Source organism: Cebus imitator, unplaced genomic scaffold (genome assembly GCF_001604975.1).
Source record: "Cebus imitator isolate Cc_AM_T3 unplaced genomic scaffold, Cebus_imitator-1.0 Scaffold381, whole genome shotgun sequence".
NCBI classification, from domain to species: domain Eukaryota; kingdom Metazoa; phylum Chordata; class Mammalia; order Primates; family Cebidae; genus Cebus; species Cebus imitator.
The window spans coordinates 1,226,674-1,248,232 of NW_016107696.1; the positions used below are offsets into that span (position 1 = coordinate 1,226,674).

At 37.3% G+C, this 21,559-nt stretch overlaps 1 protein-coding gene and 1 long non-coding RNA gene across 2 annotated transcripts in view; one reads left to right on the forward strand and one right to left on the reverse strand.

The window, feature by feature from the left end:
* WASL (WASP like actin nucleation promoting factor) overlaps positions 1-11,668 on the reverse strand; it is a 78,561-nt gene extending 66,893 nt beyond the window's left edge. Inside the window, exon 1 of the mRNA XM_017507655.2 lies at positions 10,339-11,668. Coding sequence (XP_017363144.1) covers positions 10,339-10,455 — 117 coding nt within the window. The 5' untranslated portion in view covers positions 10,456-11,668. The remainder of the gene's footprint in view (positions 1-10,338) is intronic.
* Positions 11,348-20,425, forward strand: LOC119468117. Its single transcript, XR_005196741.1, has 3 exons — positions 11,348-11,425; positions 19,137-20,013; positions 20,116-20,425. It is a non-coding gene; the product is annotated as an uncharacterized LOC119468117 (long non-coding RNA).
* The last annotated feature ends 1,134 nt before the right edge of the window (positions 20,426-21,559 follow it).

A 21,559-nucleotide genomic window follows, 5' to 3' on the forward strand; every position in this document is an offset into this window, starting at 1 on the left:
AAATTACCCATAAATATAACTTGGTGTAAGGTAGTAATGTATTAATAAAAAGGATGCAACAGATATAAATGAACATGGAAATACATAAAATATATATAAATAAAAGTGAAAAAGTTGCAGAATGATATGTATACCATTTTTATTAGTAAATTAAAGAGAACAGCACTTTCAACTCCTTAGCCAAAGCCATTCTCTTCCAATGCTGGCCAGGTAAAACATGAGCTAGACTATTCCCCTCTGTAATCCTGAGCTTGACATCTTCACAGATCTAATTCCACTCCCACAGCCACAATAATCAACACCGGAGTCCAAAGCTCTAGTTCCTATTATCTAGTCATTTCTAGTATGAGGTTCTGTTGTCATCCAGAATTCACAAGTCAATTAAATATTGCCAAATTTTTCTTCACAATGTTTCTGCTATCTAGCCTTGGAATGACAATTAGATTTCATCTATTGTGAACTTGTGGTTGCCTCTATGAATACGGTAAGTAGTCAGAGACCATGTCTTAACTCAGTAGGAAAAAAGTGCTGTGATTGCTGGTGTCTGCCATGGACACACAGATCAAGGACTTAGTCCGCTTTTTGCTACAGATAGAGGTGTCCAATCTTTTGGCTTCCCTGGGCCATAATGGAAGAAGAATTGTCTTGGGCCACACACAAAATCCACTAACACTAACACCACTCTCACTAGCTGATGAGAAAAAAAAACTCATGATATTTTAAGAAAGTTTACAAATTTGTGTTGGGCCGCCTTCAAAGCCGTCCTGGGCCACAGGTTAGACAAGATTGCTCTAGAAGCTGCCACGATCCAGGTTTCTTAGTTAGATCTGATGTGCTGAACCAATAAATAAGAAATTTAGTAAACATTAAACTATTACTCAATTATTTCTACTGTGAATAATAATTTCCAATTTTCCCCTTCTCCAGATTCTTCCTATCTTGAAATTTTTTGAAGGAATCTTAGTATTTCCTTACTGTCTAGGGAATAAAATTCAATTCTTAAGATTTGAAGTTCAAAGATCTTCTAAAATCTAGCCTCCATTTACTCTTCAAACTTACCATCCACTATCTGCCCAAGCAAGTATCATTCTCAATTCCAGCCAACCAGTCTACTCAATACCTCCTAAAATTCTATATACATTTCCTGTCCCAAACTTTCGTTTACACATTTCCCTACATAAACACTCCCCAACTAACGACAGTTCTACTTACAATTTTTCAGCTTTACAATGGTGAGAAAACAATATGTATTCAGTAGAAACCATACTTTGAGTATCCATGCAACCATCTAGTTTTGTACTTTCAGTAATTTAGTCAATAAATTATGTAAAATATTCAACACTTTATTATAAAACAGGCTTTGTGTTACATGATGTTGCCCAACTGTTGGCTATTGTAAATGTTCTGAGCAGATTTAAGGAAAGCTAGGCTAAGCTATAATGCTTGGTGGGTTAGGTGTGTTAAATGCATTTCTGACTACAGTATTTTCAACTTACAACAGATTAATCAGGACATAATTTGTCATAAGTAGTAGAGAATCTATACCTGATAAGTTGCTTCCTTTATTCTGACATCAATTCTATAGGCTATTTAAGGTCTTTATATTCAAGTCCCACAATGATATACCTATCTCTCCTATTACTCAAATTGTGTGTGTGTGTGTGTGTGCATGTGTGTGTGTTTACAGCTAGTTTACAGCATATTAACTTTTTGTGCCTAATTTTTGTCTTCCTCAGCTATACTGTGAATAACTGATGGGGTAAACCCTGGATTTTCCTTACCACTCCCTCATATTCCAAGATACTGGGGGTTGTTATACGCTCAGTAAAGTCCTCAAGACTTGACTATGTTTTACTAATAAAAATTATTTTAGTTTCTAACTAGTTTATGCATCCATTTGTGTATTAGTAAAGAAGATGATTAAGTCATATATACCTCATATATATGTCAGACATATATATATATATATATATATATATATTATCTTTTATATATATATATTTCATTTGATCACATTTGCCTAAGGGGCTTTTTTGTATTTACCTCTTCAACATTACTCTACATTTAATTAATTGGTCTCTTTAAAAAAGGGTTACAATTCCTCTACAATGCCTTCACTCCAAAGAGAAAATGATGTTTTCTAATTAATTTTACTCTCCTATATGTTATTATATCACTATAACTCTCTAATACTTCTGAAACTACTAACATAGATGCAATAAATAAGATTTATTTTGTATTACACTGTATTTATGAATATGATTAAGTATGCCAAATGTCTTCTAATTACTAAATACTTAATACAGTAGATGCTCAAATAACATCCTTTTGTTCAACGTCATTTCATTGAATGCCCGTTCATCGTAACTTTATTTATTTATTTATTTTTTAAGAGAACAGGTCTTGCTCTGTTGCCCAGGCTGGAATGCCATGCCATCATCATGGCTCACTGCATCCCTGAATTCCTGGGCTCAAGTGAACTTCCTGCATCAGCCTCTGGAGTAGCTGGGACTACAGGCATAAGCCACCACTAACCAGCTACTTTTTCTTGTACAGATTAGGTCTATGGTACCCAAGCTGGTCTCAAACTCCTGGCTTCAAGTGATCTTCCTGCCTCAGCTTCCCAAAGCCCTGAGGTTAAAGGTGTGAACCATCACACCCAGCCCATTATTTTCCTTTGATGAGAAAAAAAAAGTCAATTTTCAGCTGGGGCCACTGTCTGTGTGGAGTTTGCCAGTACTCCCCACATCTATGGGTACTAAGATTTCCTCCCACATCCCAAAAACATGCACATAAGTTTCACTGGTGTGTCTACATTATCCCAGGATTAGTGAGTGTGGGTGTTATGTGTGAGTGCACCCTGTGATGGGATGATGTCCTATCCAGGGTTGGTTCTTGCCTTGTAACCTGAGCTGCGAGGATAGGCTCCAGCTACCCCAGACTTAAGTGAAGTAACTGGGTAAATAATTACTTTGTTTTTATTACTTTCTTAAATGTGTTACGGCTCACATTTATTTCAATAAATAATATTAGAAGTGTTTTTGGTCTTATTTAGAAGTTTGGTGATACATCTGTGACTATAAATATGCTATAGAAACTTAACTCTTGTTTATATCAATTACCCTGTGGTAAAACTGGTTTCATTATGTGTTGTGTTTTACCTAAAGTCACAGTTTCCAAGAATCTATCAACAATGCTAGGTGATCAATAAGAATTATATTTATAGTTAACAATGTATAGTCTATTACTGTGACTAAGAATGTATAAACTTGTTTTGTTTCTAGAACGTTTATAGTAACAGTGAACGCTATTAACAAAGCTATGACTTCCAGACAAGCATTCTGATAGAGAGCTCTGTTTTGGTTTTGGAGCTCAACTCCTATCTGCTCTTTTAAAATTTGTTTTTCTACTCAAAACTAGAATGGGCTACCATCATACTTCAATTAAGATGATTTATTTTAAAAATCTATAGGATATGGACAAAAGTGAAATAAACGAGACTACTACAAGCATGTGTTTCCTTTGGAAAATCTTGCTCTTTCCAATTTTTATAAAGACTTTTAGAAAATCTTACTATAGAAGACTAGAATACTAATATATACGGTAGGAGTGTGGCTCAGCAGCAAAACAAGTAGAACCCGGCTCTTCTGTACTTCGGCCAACGCTTAAGCAGCTCCAATTCTATATGTTATGAGGAATCTTGAATGTCCTAATCAAACCTACTTTCTAATCAAGACTTTATTTCTATACTCTGTAATTTGATATTACTTATAGATACAATTTTTACATTAAGTAAAAGATAACTTAAAAAAAAAACACTGTATTTTAAATAAAATCCCTACAACTGTTCACAACAGAGAGATGCCAAAGAGTGACTGGCAGAACTTGGTATAGGAGACACTGCTCAGAGGGCCCAGTCACATATTTCCTAAGAACTGTGCTTTCTAATATCCAGAGCACAGCAAGAACAGAGGTTGAGTATGCAAGAAAGAGAGTAAAAGACAAAACTTAGCCCTTGGCATGTTAAAAGGCTGCCTAATTTACACATTCACTTAGGTTTCAGAAAAGTTCTGTCAAAGATTCTAGTGTCTCTGGTATGCTGTTTCAGGAACACAAAATTCACTGACATCATAAGCCATAATTCCAGCACGTTGTCCCATCCATTAAATTTTTTTTTTAAAAAAGCAAAGATTATTTTAATCACATGAATGAATCCACATAGTAACCTCAATTTTGAATCAGTCTCTAAAATAACCAAGTCAAGTCAATTCACTATAACTAGTAACTCTATCACTTAAACTAAAAACCTATTTTTGTAATATTGGAAAATAAGCTGCAACATGTAACACCTATAACATCACTAATACAATTTTATCTAGAATTAGGATTCTAGATGGAATTGGTTAACAAAAGAGAAATTCTTAAAAATAACTCCCATCTTAATCAAAAAAACAGCTTCTAATAACCCAAAATACATTATAATTACAAATAATAACAATTCTAAGCTAAGAGTTGACAATTCTATTACTAATGCCTTTTAATTCTGTTCACCTTGGTGTTTTAAAAGTGAAATGGCTATTTAAAAAGCTGAATTAAAAATAGGAGTTTTCAATGAAATAATTTGGGATTATCTATATTTTGCTTAGACATACGCTATTTTTGTCTCTTAACATTAGGGCTGTTCTTTCCCTGCTAGAGTCCCTGGCATCTAGAATAAACTGTTTAAGCATTAAAGCTGGGAGGACTAGAGTTATCTTGTCCAACCCTTCATTTTCAAATTAGAAAAGTGAAGTTCAGGAAGGCAGAGATGGTAGGGCGCTGTGGCTCACACCGGTATTCCCAGCACTTTGGGAGGCCCCGGAGGGCGGATCACCTGAGGTCAGGAGTTCAAGACCAGCCTGGCTGGTGAAACCCTGACTCTACTAAAAATACAAAAATTAGCCAGGGGTTAGTGGCACATGCCTGTAGCACCAGCTGCTTGGGAGGCTGAGGTGGGAGAATCACCTCAGCCTCCCAAGTAGCTGGTGCTACAGGCATGTGCCACTAGAAGAGGTTGCAGTGAGCCAAGATCGTGCCACTGCACTGCAGCCTGGGCAACAGAAAGAAAAAGGAATGCAAAAATTCCTATTCACATTCACAATTTATGGTACAGAGCATGGACTAAAATACAAGAACTCCTAATTTTTTCATCAGGAGCCCTTTCTTCCTCTCAGGCTGCCCAGACACTCCCAAAGAGATATATTCAAGCTTCTCCTCAACTTTTAATCTTTTAATTTATACACTCTACAATTAACTGACTTTAAAATTGTTAGAAATAACGTACCTACGTCAAAACAAATACAATATAGAGTTGAAAATTTTACTCTAAATCCTCCCTGACAATAACAGAAAACCTAAACTGAGCACTGGATAGTATTAATAACAACTTCCTTTGGTATGCTCCTCCAAACTCCCATAATACTTTGTGTTATGAACTCTAAGCACTTTCCATAATTATTGTATTACTTTTAGAAATCCTTTACTAAGCCCACTTTACAAATCTGGACACGAAGGCTGAGACTAGTTAAGAAATTTTCCTATATTACAGAGCTAAGAATAACCAGAAACAAAATTCATAATCCAACCCTGTTGAACGCTTCTGAATCTCTTCTTGTGCTTACAGCTACCCTGCATCACATACCTTTTTGTGCTAATCTTTTTGCTCTATACTACACAAGTTTATCTTCTCATCTTTGTATATTCCAAATCCAGTGAATTTTAACTTTTATCTTTCCTTACTACTCAAGGTGAAATATATTCCCAGCCCAAACTTTCCACCAGTGGTGCCTTACTCAGGCCATCACCAATAATACAATGATCCCTATATGTATGTCTTCCTCTCTATGCCTATTTAAGAATCCCTATCCAAATGGTCTGATTTAGAACAGAAACTACTGTTAGACAACTATTAGCACCTATATTAGTTCAGCAAAAATAATTGAACCACTTTGGTTGCTTAATAAATGAAGACTAAAGTCCAGATACCATATGCATTAGAAACTGAAGGTCTTAACCTGATCAAACAAAGAAAAATGCAGAATAAGCTCCTAAAAAATAAACAAGTGAGCAATTATAACTATTTAATCAATAAGTATTCACTGATCTGTGTGCTAGAAGTTATAAAAATTATAGAAGACTACATACGCATAAAGTCTATCTCCAAGAATTATATATAAAGTGGGGGGGGGGGAACTAAAGAAAATAAGCAAGTTAAAATAAGTGCTGAGGAATTAAAGGATATAAAGATTAAAGTTGATTAATAAAATGGCTTAAGTATCACTAAATCTCGAAAATCAACAAACCAGGTGAGTATGGCAGGGAAAGATAATGGTTAGTAACAACTCAAATCCATATAGACCAGAGATGGTTGTAGAGGTATGGTTTAATGTCTTATTTTTTCCTAATCCTAGTTGGTCACTTATTCAGCACTATATATGTTGAACTCCACTTAGCAAGATTGCACATATTCTTTATACAAAATTAATTCAGTCGCACCACATGAAAGACAACATATCTAACTTAGTAACCTTGTTTATAACCTTCTTAAATTGTTCTCCCATAATACTACCAGCTAATGAATGGCATCAGAACTATTTGTATAAAAGTACCTATCATATATTTACATATTACAATGAAATCTCAATTTTCACAAAATATATTTTTAGAAACTGCAGTAAAACAATAGGCTTGCTCCTCCATGAAGCCAATCACCAATCAAGAGTCTCATTAGCATTTAGGCATATTTGCAGCAAATGAAAATAAAATATGTTTCTGTGTACTTTTTCTGTTGTGGTTATAATGCCTGCCTTTATTGAAATTACCTTCCCTCACCTTCCATGTATAACTGGGACTAATTTCTACTGGAGACTTTAATTGTCCTTGAATTCCCAAAGCACTCTCTTAATTCGGGCCCTCATATTTCGCTAGTACTACTACAAAACAACTATCTGATTTCCTTTGTCTTTCCCTCACAATCCTCAATCCACCTTCTATACTGCCTACACCTTTCCCCTGAAAACTTTCTAAGTCAAATATGATCTTGTGAGTACCCATTAAACAGTGCAATACTTCCTCAACCGCACCTCCTTCTTAGTTGTGAAATGTACACTGAGATCTTAAGAGGTCGGAGAAATGCTATACTTAAAGTATTTGGTTTAATTTAGCTTCGATTCGCAAAGTATAGATCAAAAATTGAAGAAAAATCTATTAAGATTTTCAGCGTGCTCAAGGATTATCCTATCAGACAGCATGGACTTCAGAAGTGGTTTCCAAACTGTGACATACATTAGAATCTTCTGTCAAGCTTGCTAAAGATAGACATGGCCAAGCTTCACCTCAGACCCAGTGATTCTGAATATTATCTAGGAATTGGGCCTAGATACATGCATTTCTCATAATCTCCACAATGATTCCAATGCATACCTAAATCTGAGAGCCCAAGAAGAAGCCCTCCTTGCTCCCTAACAAACTTCTAATTTTTCAAGCTGTTTCATATCTCTCATCAACCTGGGGAGTACCTGTTAATATAAATATTCAGTTATCATCCATTCTAAAAGGCTTTTACTCATCCTCTCTCCCACCATTCTCTCTTTCAATCCTCTAAACCTTCATAAAAATAGTTTCCATATATTTACACAGTCTTAATCCACACAACTACCCCATGAGATAGCATCCTTGTTTGACAGATGAGAAAACCAAATCTATGATAGGAAGCTTAAGAAACCTGTCCAAAGTGACCCCCAGTTTGAACCCACGTTTGCTGAATACAAAGCCAAGGCATTTTCTATTGTAACAAGTAGCGTCTTACGTATCACTCTGAAGCACTGACTTATTTTTCTGTTTACACGTTTCCTTTTTTAGACCTAGTAAGCTCCCTGAAGACAATTTTCAGCCCTTCCAGATTTTGACCTCAATATTTAGTCAATAAATGTTTGTTGAATGAAAGAAAAAATGAAGCTCCTCCAAAGCTCTGACTATAATTACTTCTGTTTTAGTTCCTGAATTCTTGGATAGAGCTTTGGGTATACTTCTGTCTAACACATTTGGTCTGACCTGTAAACTTCATTGCTGGATTAATTATGAGACAATATATTTCAGCAATGTTTTAAACAACAATAACAAGAAAAAACAAACAAAAAACTGCACAATCAGCAAAGGGAGGAAAAGATTATTTTAAAAATTAAAATATCACTTTTACTTTGCTCTCTATTAACTAGAGACTTCAAATTTTAAAATTAGTATTTGCAATGACTTCATCCCACAAGAGTAGGCAACGGAAACAGTGTGGTTTTAAATGACAGAAATTCAAAAGGTAAAGTTGATTAATAAAAGATGGCATGAAGAAATTAAGCACTGAATACAGACAGTCTATTCAACAATCCACTTATGCTATGCAACGTGCAACACCATTTTTCTCTATCACAGAATTTTTCCCATCTGTCTTTTTTGAAACCAGTAAAGCTATAGGTAAGCACAGGAACAATTAATATACTTGTGTATAAATGTAATGTCCTTCCTGCCTAACGTGTCTGGTATTTAGAACACAGTAAATCTACTTCCTTTTTGATACAGATTACCTAGCTAATATAGTAAACCAGCAATCGAACTTTTTTCCATTGGAGGTAACTACCATTCAAAGTGCTGGAGATTTTCCTAAATTGAACATTCCCAAACATTAGTGGCGCTTTAAGAATCTAGTATTTTAATTGTATTAGTTTTTGGTGAAAAAGGCAAAGTGGTTATTCCTTTAACACCACTTTTAGAAATAAATCAGTAACAAGAAAAAAAAAATACCCTTCTAAACCAACATGACATAGTGGAAAGTACAACGGGAAGGGACTAGGCATGAGGAGTCCTGGTATTCTAGTTCTGGTTACATTATTAAATTGCTGTATGACTTGGGCTCACTGTCTCAGCTTTCTCATTTGTTGAAAAAAAGCGTGTGTGGATGGGGAGGAGCTTGCTTATCTTTAAAGTTGTTACCCCAAATTCTTAGAGCCATTATTCTTGTTTCATTCTTCTAATCAGTAAACTAAATGTTCCCTAAGGTCTAAATTCTGAAATATGAAACGAATCTGAAATTGAATGGAACGATTCAATCTCCAACCGGACAGCACAAGATACAAAGGGTGGACTCCTATGAAGTTAACAATTAATCTGAGAACTTTCCAGAAATTCTCTAATCCTAACTTCTTAAAGCAGCAGATGAAATCTGGTTTGGCATTCCTAACATTACTTTAAAAAGTTATAAAATGGTATTGCTCTGTTGAAATTTCCGCGTTTTCTGGGTTCCAGTGGCACATACTATGCAGGTGCTAGCAAGCAAAGTGGAAAGAGACCCAGCCAGTATTTCAACAAACCACACTTCAACCCAGTCACCGCAGTATGATCCCGAAAAGGCCTACACCACAAAGCAGAACCTCCCCACCCCCAGAAGTGCCAGCAGCCAATGTAATGAATGCTTCCGTCAACAACACACATTCCCCTTCCCACAGCAGAACTGCTCGCTCCCAACCGGCCATCTGGGGTTGGAATTGGCCGCACAGCACCAAACTAAGAATCATTCTCGGCCCCAAAAGCCAAGAACTACCAGAGACTGAGGTTTCCCTGCGCATGGCTGCGGGGAGAGCGGCACCCGCTCCCATCAATGGGGGAAAAAATCAGTGGGAAGGAGTAGAAACCAGGCCTAGGCAAGGTTGCTGGAGAAATAAATCTTGTTTCTCTTCAACGAGGAGCAGTAACATTTCTTGCCCTCTCTCTAATCCGAAGAGAGTCCAAGATCTTGTACTCGACTTCATTCCCTCCTGGAATCTTAATGCGAGATTAAAAACCACCTTCCTTCCGCGATCTATCCACTCCTCAAACCTGGCATTGTTAAGGAAGGTACCCCCAGATCAAGCAGTAGGAGGTGAAGTGAGAGCTAGAACAAGGGCCCAGCTTTTGGGACCAAGCGGCTCGTGCAAAAAAATCCCCTTGTGGCCGGAGAGTAAAGTTTTAACCAGTAGCACGAGCGCGGACCGAGGCTCGGCCAGGCTGGAGGACAGGCCTGAGGAGGTGACACTCCCTTGTTCTCCAGCAGCTCGGGAAGGCGGCGCCCGACCGCCCCGGCTCGCACCCAGGGAGCAGGGCTAGGGCGCCAGCGCCCGGCCCGGGTTGGGGCCGAGGCCGGCGGGAGGCCTGGCCGACAGCGGGACCCTACCCACTCAGCTCCCGCCTCCTTCCCCACTCCCACTTCCCGGCCCCCAAGCCCGGGCCCGTGAAGTAACGTCAGGGGTGGCGACGCGGGTCTTGGCTACTGACCACACATTTTTTGCCGAGGAAAGTGAAGAGGGACTCATTCTCCTGCGGAGTGAGCAGCAAGGACCCCACGTTGGTGACCCTCCGCGGCGGTGGCGGCTGCTGCTGGACGGAGCTCATGGTTTCGCCGGCGGGGCTGGGAGTCCAGGGCCGTCTCCTCCGGCGAGTGGACTAGAGCTCGTTCCCCCTCTCGGTGACAGGGTCTGGGAGGAGCGGAGTCAGAGGCGCTGCATCTCGCAGCTCCTCCGGCGCGGGGAGGAGGAGGAGGAGGTCGAGGGACGCAGGCGCTGACAGCGAGCCACCTTCGGGCCGCGCTGAGAGAAGGGTGCTCCCAGCTCCCGCCGGGTCAGGCTAGGGCCGGATGGTCGTTGTCCTCGCACTCCGGCGACTGCGCTAAACTCCCAACTCCTCCCCCAACCTTCCCGCAGCAGCGGCGGCGGCCGCACAATCCAACATGGCAGCAGGGGCGGGCGAGACCACAGGACGGAGGGCGCGGGGGAGCGCGCCGGAAACGCGCGGCCGGGGCCCGGGAGGATCCCCCCACTCAGCAGCGGGTCTCGCCGCGCCGGCCCGAGGCCACGCCCCCTTCCGGCCGAGGCGGGGACCGCGCGGAGCTAAGTGGGATCCCGGTTGTATCCGGGCGCGGGCTTCCGACTTCGTTCTCTGGCCTCTGGCGTCTCTGGCTGGTCGGTTGGGTACCCAGACCCAGCCACTACTGCTTGAAGAATGTATGGAGACTTGTCGCCGCCGCTGCGCCGCCAGCCTTCCTTGGCCGGACGCACACCTTTACGAAGCGTCTGTGAAGACCCAGGGCCCCTCCTTGGAATAGCTCTTATTTCTCAGGCGCTCCGCGGGTTAGAGAGGCCTGCAATCTGAAGGCTGAAACCTGGAAAGATGCGCTCTGCCCTGTGCCGGCTTCGATAGGAGCCGCGGGTGCCTGGGATTTTCTCAAACTTTGTCCCAAACTTCAGCTGTGGGAGTGGAAGAACAGGCCTCTCCCATAATTGTGAAAGAGATCTCCCTGATGGATGTAACGAAAACAAATGCACTTGACTTCCACTGCCTGCCTGGCGTGTCACGTGGGTTCAATGTATGTGTCACATTTAAATTCAAAGTATTTTCTTCTAAGGGCTCTGGACACTTTTTTCTCCCTATATCGTGAATTGGAACATATCCCAGCATATTACAAGTTATCTAAGATAACTCCCTTTGTTCTATAAGTTAAATAGTAAACGGTTGAAATGAAATTTTGTAATATAGAGATGATGCAGACGGCAGTGAATTATCAAATATGCATCTCACTGTTCTCCACGTTAAACATATTAAGACTTGTTGCATAAATTCATGTCTGCTAATTGCTAAATTTCAATTAAAAAGTATACGTTAAACTTAAGACATCTGTAACAATTACACTGTGGTAAAATTGTTGGATGTTAAACATCTCTGATAGCTCCCAATAGAAATCTCTAATGTACTTACCAGCCTGATAAGCCATTATCAATGCACTTCGAAAATACTATAAAATGTTAAAATTAAAGCTGCCCTTAATGAAATTGGCTGAACAGGAATAAATTTACAAAGGAAAATGAGAGTGGATAGCCTTGAGAGTTACCACATAAAAGATGGAGATTTCAAAGTTAAACTTGATTAATAATATTAGGGTAAAAAGTGAATTAAAAAAGCAACAGGACTATTTATAAAGTAAGTAGGTTTGGAAAGCAGTAGTAGAAATATAAGCCTGCCGTTGCCTCTGAATTACAGATCTAACAAACCTAGAAGTTAAATCACTTTGTCTTTTACCAAAAATGCAACTCCTGTAAGTTGAAAGCACAGTTACAACAGAAAGCATTACAAATTCTTGAGAAATAATAAAAATTACAGCTCTTCTTTTCAAACCTTTGAATAAGTATAGTACCAGAAGTATAAGATTTAAATAGGCCCAAATTTTAGTTCTTGTTGTGAGTCTTACAACCTTATGGACTTTGGACAAGTTACTTCTCTGCGTCTCAGTTTCCTCATCTGTAAAATGAAAATAATTTGTGTCATACAGGTACAGTCTAAATGAGGGTAATTACACCTAGTTCAAAGTTGTGAAATACAAAATTACAACTAGATAGGAGGTATAAGTTCTAGTGTTTTGTAGCACTGTAGGATGACTACAGTTAACAATACTGTATAGTTTCAAATAGCTAGAAGGATATTGAATGTTTCCAAAACAAAGACATAAGTTTTTGAGGTGATGGATATGCTAATTACCCTGAGCTAATCACTATATGTTTTATGTGTTGCAACATCACTATGTACCCCCATAAATATGTACAATTATTGTGTCTATTAAATTTTTTTAAAACTAAAATATTATATTTTTTAAAAGATATCACTTGTAAAGGACCTGATACGTAGTGGTCACTTAAGTATTAGTTGTCTGCCACTGACAGTCCTTGCCTATGATCTGTTCTGCATTCCCTAAGCTAAGGAATCAAGACTTGATATATGTATTCTTACCTTTGTTCTAAGTCTGCTATTGAAAAAATGTCCTTCAAATTTACAATTGTACATAATTTTTCAAAAATACAGTGGAGAAATTGATAGCAGAATTTCTGATTAGGCCACATATTATGCCAAATAGGCTACATATATTCCAGTGTGCCAAAATAAAACTTTTTAAAACTGTAAATCTAGAGATAGAATTCTATTAGCTTCTAATTAATAAAAACTGAAGAACAGCAAATTTTATGCTAGAAATATCAGCTTTTAGAACTGTAGACCACCAAACTATTTTGAAGATAGGAAAGAGTAGTGGGAGAGGGCTGTGAAAAAAAAAAAAGCCATGAGATGATAGGTAAATGGACGGTAACTGCATTGAAGAATCTTACCTCATTCTGAGAATTATTGAATTCCAATCATTTCAAAACCTCTTACTAGCGTAGACTATTGTTTTATTGATTTTCTTTAAGGAAATTTTATGACTTATCTAAATGTAATTTTTTTTTTTTAACTATTTGCCCTTATTCTGTTTTCTTTAGACTTGGAGATGGAAAATTATGACCACAGTGACTTTTTTCCTCAGGTCCAACCTTTAATTTTTCTCCAAATTTTTAATATAGTACTTTGTCCACAAAATTGCAATTTAAGTTCTTGTCTTGTACCCTTCATTGTTATTTTTGTTTTTCTCTGGGCTTTTTCTGACTCTTTGATGTTCTTAAAATGTGGAAAATGTAAGCATGAACATTTCACTGGAAATATGACTTCCTTACTCATTTGAGCCTGTGAACAAACAATATTTGGGGATTCCCCTCTTACCATATATAAAGAATTCTATTTTTTTTCATACTCATCCTGAGACCAAGCAGTACTCGCTGTTTTTGTTTCAAAAGTTTTAGAAAGTTCTTTCTTTCTTTCTTGATAGCATATCCTCTATTTGGCAGAACACAAGACATCTTTTCTCTGTGTTTTCTTTGGCAAGTTAATTCCTTATCTCAAATTCTTCTTACCCAGTTTGAGAGACTGGATTTTATCCAGGACATAAGCATTGTTTCCCTTCAACAGAGTATCTTGAAGTTTGTAAGCTCAGTTAAGAAGACTACAGATTTTATCATAATATATATATGTTGATATATAAAATGCATATGCTAGAAATACCAGCTTTTAGAACTTGTAGACCACCAAACTATTTTGAAGACAGGAAACAGGACTGGGAGAGGGCTGTGAAAAAAAGCTTTATTAAGGTATATATGAATATAACCCAAAAAAGGCAATTCTTACATTTAATTTCTTCCATTTGACTTTCTTTACCTCAGCTAGAATCTATGCTAGTACTTTGTTTTCTTCTTTCTTTCTTTGGTAGGATCTTTTAAGGTAAAGCCCTCATTGTAACAGAAAACATTAGGGTAGCTTATTATGGAAATGAGGCCATATTTTCAGATACATTCCTGCTGTTATCCTTATGGGTACATTGCAAGCTTTTCTTGTTCTGGTTCTTTGTTATCCATTTTTCTTCTTTACAGATGTCATTGTTTATGTACTGTTACAAGTCCTCTGAAACACCCTATTCCCCTTGCTAATGTTAATAATTTAAAATATAGTGACATCCCTTACTGTGGGGAAATGTAAAGGTGGTTGAATGCACACAAGGGCATTCAGCAGCTATTGTAGCCATAATTGCTGCTTGGCTGTGGTAGGACTGATTTATAGAGACAGAACAACAGCAAATCTGAATACAGCAAATCTGGATTTGCAGAAAAAGTCCAGGGGCAATGAGTGCTACTTCTCCCATGCAACCTCCACAAATGTCATGTGTTTAAAATGTTCATCTTGTAAAATATCTCTGCACAGTGTTATGTAAATGTTGCATATAGCAATGCTGACAAGAATTTGTTCTAGTACATGTTATCCCAAGTTAAATGTTTTCTTTTGCATCAACTAAAATCCGAAAAGTAAGCTAGCACACCATTTTTTTCTGCCTCTCTTTTTAAAATCCATTTTAACTACAAACCTCTTTGGGACTTTCGTTTTTAGGAATAAATAGTTTATTTACAAATCATTGTGATTTATTATTGAAGCTGTTGGAAAACTGGACTCTTACTTATGCTACAGAATTACCAGTGATGGTTACTATCATTATATAGCCTAGTCTCCAGATGCCTAGTACTCACCTGTAATCAAGAAATGGTTTGAAGAGCTAAGTATGTCATAGTTCCCTGCATGCTGCTTACTGGTTTTCTGGCTGCTGGCCTTTAATGTTAATGAATATTCAGTGGCTTATTATTCTAAATGAGAGAGGAAAAACATTGGCTTCTTTATTGTAATATGCTTAAGGTCAGTCTACATTATAGATGAGTAGGCAAATTGGATACTTGGGATAATTTGAAGATGCCACATGTCCCCATTACCCCATTGAAATTATTGGGGTCAAGGATATGGTCTCTGCTACCACATAATGTTTTTAAAATTAATTTTTATTTTTAAACAAATGATAAATTCACATAATTTAAAAAATCAAATTGTGTATAAAACTTTTAATAACATAAAACAGAAGTTACCTTCTTGTACCACTTTCACTTTGTTGGATTTTCCCCGCTCAGTAGTTTTCTTAAATTATATTTTTTTCATTTCTTCTATGTTAACAACTATAAAGTCCTTTCTCATCTTATTTTCCACATAATCAAGTGTATCAGAAATCTATTAGATGCATTAATTTTAATGAGATCTGTCTTCCAAAGTCATCCATTATCCCATATTAATCTGGACTGTTGCTACATGGCTATTGTCTGGAATTGAGTTACTATCCTGGGATTTCCCTTCATCTTTCCGTATTAGACCCTCTGTTTCTTGGAACCTATGTCATTTATCTTGATATACTCCCTTGTTTTGGTAGTGTACATTCTTTAGTGGCTTCCTTAGAAAAAGTGCATAAATGGTAAAATTTTGAGACCTTGCATATGTGATAGTTTTATTCTAGTCTCACCCTTGGTTGATTAGTTTAACAGGGTAGAAAATTTCAGGTTGAATATTAGTTTTCTTCAGAATTTGAAGGTGTTATTTCATTGATTTTGAATTTTCAACATTGCTGTTGATATCTGATGTTATTCTGATTCTAATCTTTTGTATATCACTCTTTATGACCTCTAAAAGTTTTTAGAATCTTCTGTTTGTTCATGGAATTCTGAAAGTTGATGATGTACAACAGTGGAATACTTTTACATTTATTGTACTGGGTATTCCAAAGGCCTTTTTATCCAAAAACTCTTGTCTTTTAGTATAGGAAGCTTTTCTTTTGTTATTTTCATATTTTTCTTCCCTTTAATATTCTTCTTCTTCTGGAATGCCTGTTGGACAAATGTCAGATTTCCTGACTCATTCTATACAATCAGAAACTACACCCAAGTTTCACTGTGGAACTACCCCAGTGAGCCCTTGACTGTTGTCATCTCTGGGCAGAGATACCATAAATTCACTGCTAACATTGGGAATTGGAAATTAGAATCTCTTCTGAGATTCTAAAGCGAGATGTTTCTGCCGCCACCCTATGTCACATGCTCCTTCACTTTATGGGTTTTTCGAATCACAGTTGCCCATGGGTGTGTCTGATTAGGGAAAGGTCACATACCTATATCCTACCTGCAAAAGAGTTGGAGATTTCAGGCTAAATGTTAAGGGTCTGAGAGTCATAAGGTCAGGAATTCCATGAACGCAGAAAAGGTATTCAAAAGGTACTCCGCAGCTAGTGAATTTAAATAGAGACAGTTGGAACTTCAGGACACTGGATGACTGGAGAGGGTCTTTTTAAAGAAAAAGCAATAATATGAAAGATTAATGCTTTCCAGTATTATCAAGATGATAGCATTTTTGTGTACTGAATTACATGCATGTTACATATATAATAAAATTGTAAAATTCTGTATCTAGGAAGTAAGCAGTCTTTATTTTTGCCTCCATACAGTCTTTAATAAGAACTTTTATTCCCCCACGTTAACTAGGTTATTTGTCCTTGGAAAGTTGGTAATGGTAGAATGGGCTAGTATTATATGTTTATATATTTAGATATCATTTATAGATATCATTTATCTATAAATAGCTATTTGGCTGATTCATTAAAGAAAATTGAAGTATAAGTCATTTTGGTATAATAAATTATCAAATCTATTGTATATACAGTCAGTGATATACAGGCTTTTCATTTGTAAAATATAATTACTTTTTAGATGTTTGTCTCCTACATTAGCCTCAAGGCTCTCTAAGAGCTGGTACCATGTCTTGTTCATCTTTATATCTTTTTACTCTTAACATTGAACTTATACATCATTCAATGTATATTTGTAGATCAAACCACCACCTTTGATTCAAATAAAAATATATCAGTTTTTTATCAGGTACAAAGATAGTTACACAGGATCTGAGATCAAATAAAGAGAAACTACAGGCTGGGCATGGTGGCTCACACCTGTAATCCCAGCACTTTGGGAGGCCAAGGCGGGTAGATCATGAGGTCAGGAGTCCGAGACCAGCCTGGCCAATATGGTGAGACCCCCCCCATCTCTACTAAAAAAAAAAATTAGCTGGGTGTGGTGGTGCACACCTGTAGTCCCAGCTACTTGGGAGGCTGAGGCAGAAGAATTGCTTGAACCCAGGAGGTGGAGGTTACAGTGAGCCAAGATGGTGCCACTGCACTTCAGCCTGGGCGACAGGGCAAGACTCTGTCTCAAAAAAAAAAAAAAAAAAAAAAAAAAAAAAAAAAAAAAAAAGAGAAACTACAGTCTTGTCCAAACTTTTCCACACAGTACTAAGCATGTGGTATTCTGAGAGCACCTGGAAAGACAACACAATACATAAGAAACTGCACACAACTTAATGGGAGCAGAAGCAGGGCTTGTGACAACAGCAATAGAAAGGAATAACCTTTACTTGAGATTACCTGGCAACCTAATTCAAGTCCAGAGGATAAAGTGATTTTTTTTTTTCCTGAGTGAGCTCAGGTGTCCAATCTGAGAAAAGAAAGGTGTTATATTTTAGGGATTTGGGGGAATAATAGTTTTTAGCATGATGTGATTTCAAAAACAGTAAGACAAGGCTTGACATGAGCTTAGAAAGCAACTCTGGAAGCATATGGAAACAAATTCAGTATCCAGGAGCATTGGAAACTGAAGCGAAAAAAACAAAGACAAAAAGTAGGCTGGCATCCCAATGGACTGGGGGAGACTGGCCAGCAGTTCAGAAAGTGTGGTTTCCCCCCTAGCAGCATTAGGATCATTTGGGAAAGTGTTAGAAATGCACATTTTCAGGCCCCACTCTTGACCCACTGAACCCAAAACTCTGGGGATAGGACTCCTCAGTCTATGTTTTAACAAGCCCTCGTGGTGATTCCGATAAGCAGACCTTCAAGATGACATCCATGGGATGAAATTTATCACCACCACCAGCCACCTTCCACCCTTTCCCAAGCATATAAGGCTTATAGCATTACACAAACTACGTTTGAATCATATTCCTTTTGGAGGATGTAACTTGTAATGAACCACTGGGATTTATTCTTGTCAGTTTAAGACTTAGATAGGGTAGAGTCTGTAGGTGGAATGACTTCATTGTTCACACCTGGCAAAACCACTGCAAGGGCAAGCAGGTATTATTAGCTATAGCTTTTCTAATCTGAGTTTTGATAGTAACTAGCCATGTAATCTTAGTAAAATCACTCAACCTCAGCATGCTTCTTTTTACTCATTTGTAAAATGAAAGGAATGACAATGATTGCTAAGGTCCTTTTCAGCTCAAAATTATATGATCAATCCCATGTTTTTTGGATTAAAAAAAATCCTGCATTTTAAAAAGCAACGGGTAAAAGGCAGTGCATAAGGGAATATAAACAGTTTTGGTGGTAGGAAAATGAATATATAAGCCTTATCATAAGCCTGACTCTGTTGAAAGAATACAATCCCCTGAACATAAAAATCCTACTTTTAATTACCTCAGAGCAGGAAGGAAGGTAATTGGTGACTGTGGTTTCATGGAATTATTAATCTAATATTTTCATTTATATTCAAAACTAGATAATACTTGATAGTTGTCACATCAGTTATGATTTTCAATTCCCCATGCCTGGAAGTTAGTAGTACTCATTGATTTTTTTGTTTTGTTTTTTAATAGAGGAGGAAAAACATTGAATATGCAAACAACTCAATGGTAACGTTAGAATAAGTTCCTCATACCTAGTTTAGGAGTCATTCAGCTCAATATCTTTACTTAGAATCGCTTTAAAAATTAAATTACATATTTGCTTTCTTGCATTCCATTTTTCCTCCTTTTAGGAAGATATAGTAGAATATTGCCACTTTTCTTTCACTTTGATCCTCTTCATAATGAAACTATTGTGTGTTTATGATATGTTCTGTTGGACTGGGGCTTTGAACTGATGAAACAGGAAAGCCATAACAAGCACCAGGGCTGACTTGGTATGTTGACTCAGTTCCCACATAATGATGGCATATATATGCATGCACATTATAATGTTGTGACACACAGAAGAAAAATGTGTTACCCTGTCTCAATTTCCTGTTTTAACGCAAGTCCATACAACATCCCAATCTTTCTCAGGCTCTCCAAGCACCCCTGACTTCACTGTTTCGTAAGGGACAATTCACAGACTACTTCCCCGCAGCCTGAACTTACCTAGAGATACTTCTTTCACTCTCAGTTCCATTCAGAGATAGCAGCATTGTGGTCGTTCGGTAACTTGATTGAAACAAGGCACTCAACTGTGACTTATTGTCATAATCATCCAAAGAGGCCCACCAAGCATTGTTCTTGCTGGAAAGGCACAAAAGGAATAGAAACATGCCCTTCATTTGGAAGGACATATTTTTATATGCCTCAGAACGACGGACGCCCAGAAACATCTCTGAGGTATGAGGCTCCTATATTTGATGGTATTTATATCATCCAGCATTCATTTATGTGACCAAGGACCTAGTGTACTTGCAACTTCCTGCTGTGCAGGTCATTTCAGTATGATATTATTTTGCACAATGAACTAGCCTGATATCAGGTGGAATAGAAAGATGGCCTAGGATAACTGACCTCTGCTTAAAAAATGAGCTGACCTGTGAGGGTCACAATATCCTTTCCATAAATTCCCTTTTGCTTTAGCTAACCTGGGTCAGATTCTGTTATTTACAGAAACTCTAGGTGATTATAAACTAGAAACCTTAGGTATTCTAAAATTTTACCATAAATTCCCTTTTGCTTTAGCTAACCTGGGTCAGATTCTGTTATTTACAGAAACTCTAGGTGATTCTAAACTAGAAACCCTAGGTATTCTAAAATTTTACCATGAACGTGGTTGCAGGCAACAGATATTTCAGAAAACTGAGTCATTTGGCATTGTTTACCTGGCTGTAATGAGGCAAGAGGTGGTGAAACTCTCATTCATATTCCAAGATGGGAAACTAGCATCAGACAACAGAGAATTACATTACCGCCTCTGGTTATTAGGATCTAGAAACTTCTGAGGTTCTAGAAAGCTTTAGGGCTGGGATCAGCAAACTATACTCCACCTGTAGTGTTGCCTGTTTTTGTAAATAAATCTTTTTGGGGGACACAGCCATGCTCATTCTTTTAGTATTGTCTATGACTGCTTTCATACAACACAGCAGAGTTGAGTAGTTATTCCAGAAACCTTATGACCTGTAAAGCCTCAAATATTTATTATCTGGCTATCCACAGAAAAAGTTTGCCAACACTTGCTTTAAGCAACTTCATAGTTTTTTGCCATCAGATAATACAAGCGTGAGGAATTCAAGCATTGTGAGATAGCATTAGATAAATTAACCAGTAAGAATCAATTGTTGCCTCTGAGGATAGCCTGCTACAGGGATATTTTATGATAATTCTGAAAAAAAATCTATCTCTGATCATTATAGGACCGAGATAGCAAAAGTGAAACTTATGATTTGATCCAGGGTTGCTAAACTAATGATTTATGAATTAAAGTATCTTAAATACTGTGCAATGAGATAGGAGACGACCATGAAAATAATTTATAAGACATCCAGTCTATCTTTGTGTAAATTTCTTATAAGAATCATTAAACTTAGGATGTTACTTTAAAAAAAAAAAAAGACAACTATTCAAGTGTGCCAGTCTTTCCAGGGACAACAAATCACTGTTAGTAGATATTTTAGGAAAAAAAAAAAAAAAGGAAGCACACATTTGCTATATCCCTGAACCACTTTTCAAAAGAAACTTACATTCTCCAAAGCATATTTTGAAAACAGTTATTTGGAATCTTGTCCATCATTATATGACTTTAAAGTTCAAAATACTAAAATATGTTTCCTATAAAAACTTTTATTTCTAAACTTAAAAACAATCTTTTAACCTGTTTAAAATTTTTCAAAGTAAAAATGTTTTGGTATCTTTTCATTTGATGAAAATATGTAAATGAAATACTTCTCAGTTAGTTTGCAAGAAAATTACTATCAAAATTTTAACAGATGAATACAACTGAAAAACATAAAATTATGCTTGAGTAAGGAAAACTCATGTGTACTTCTCTTAGGCAGATGTATCTTCATGTTTTTTTGCAAAGTGTCCTTTTCAGTTGTGACTACAAAATATAGTATAGACAAAACGCACTACTAAAATATAGTATAGCAAAACCTTTGGATCACATGTCAAAAAGCGTTAAGCCAAATTTTCAAAAATTATGGAGCATATTCAATGACATTGCATG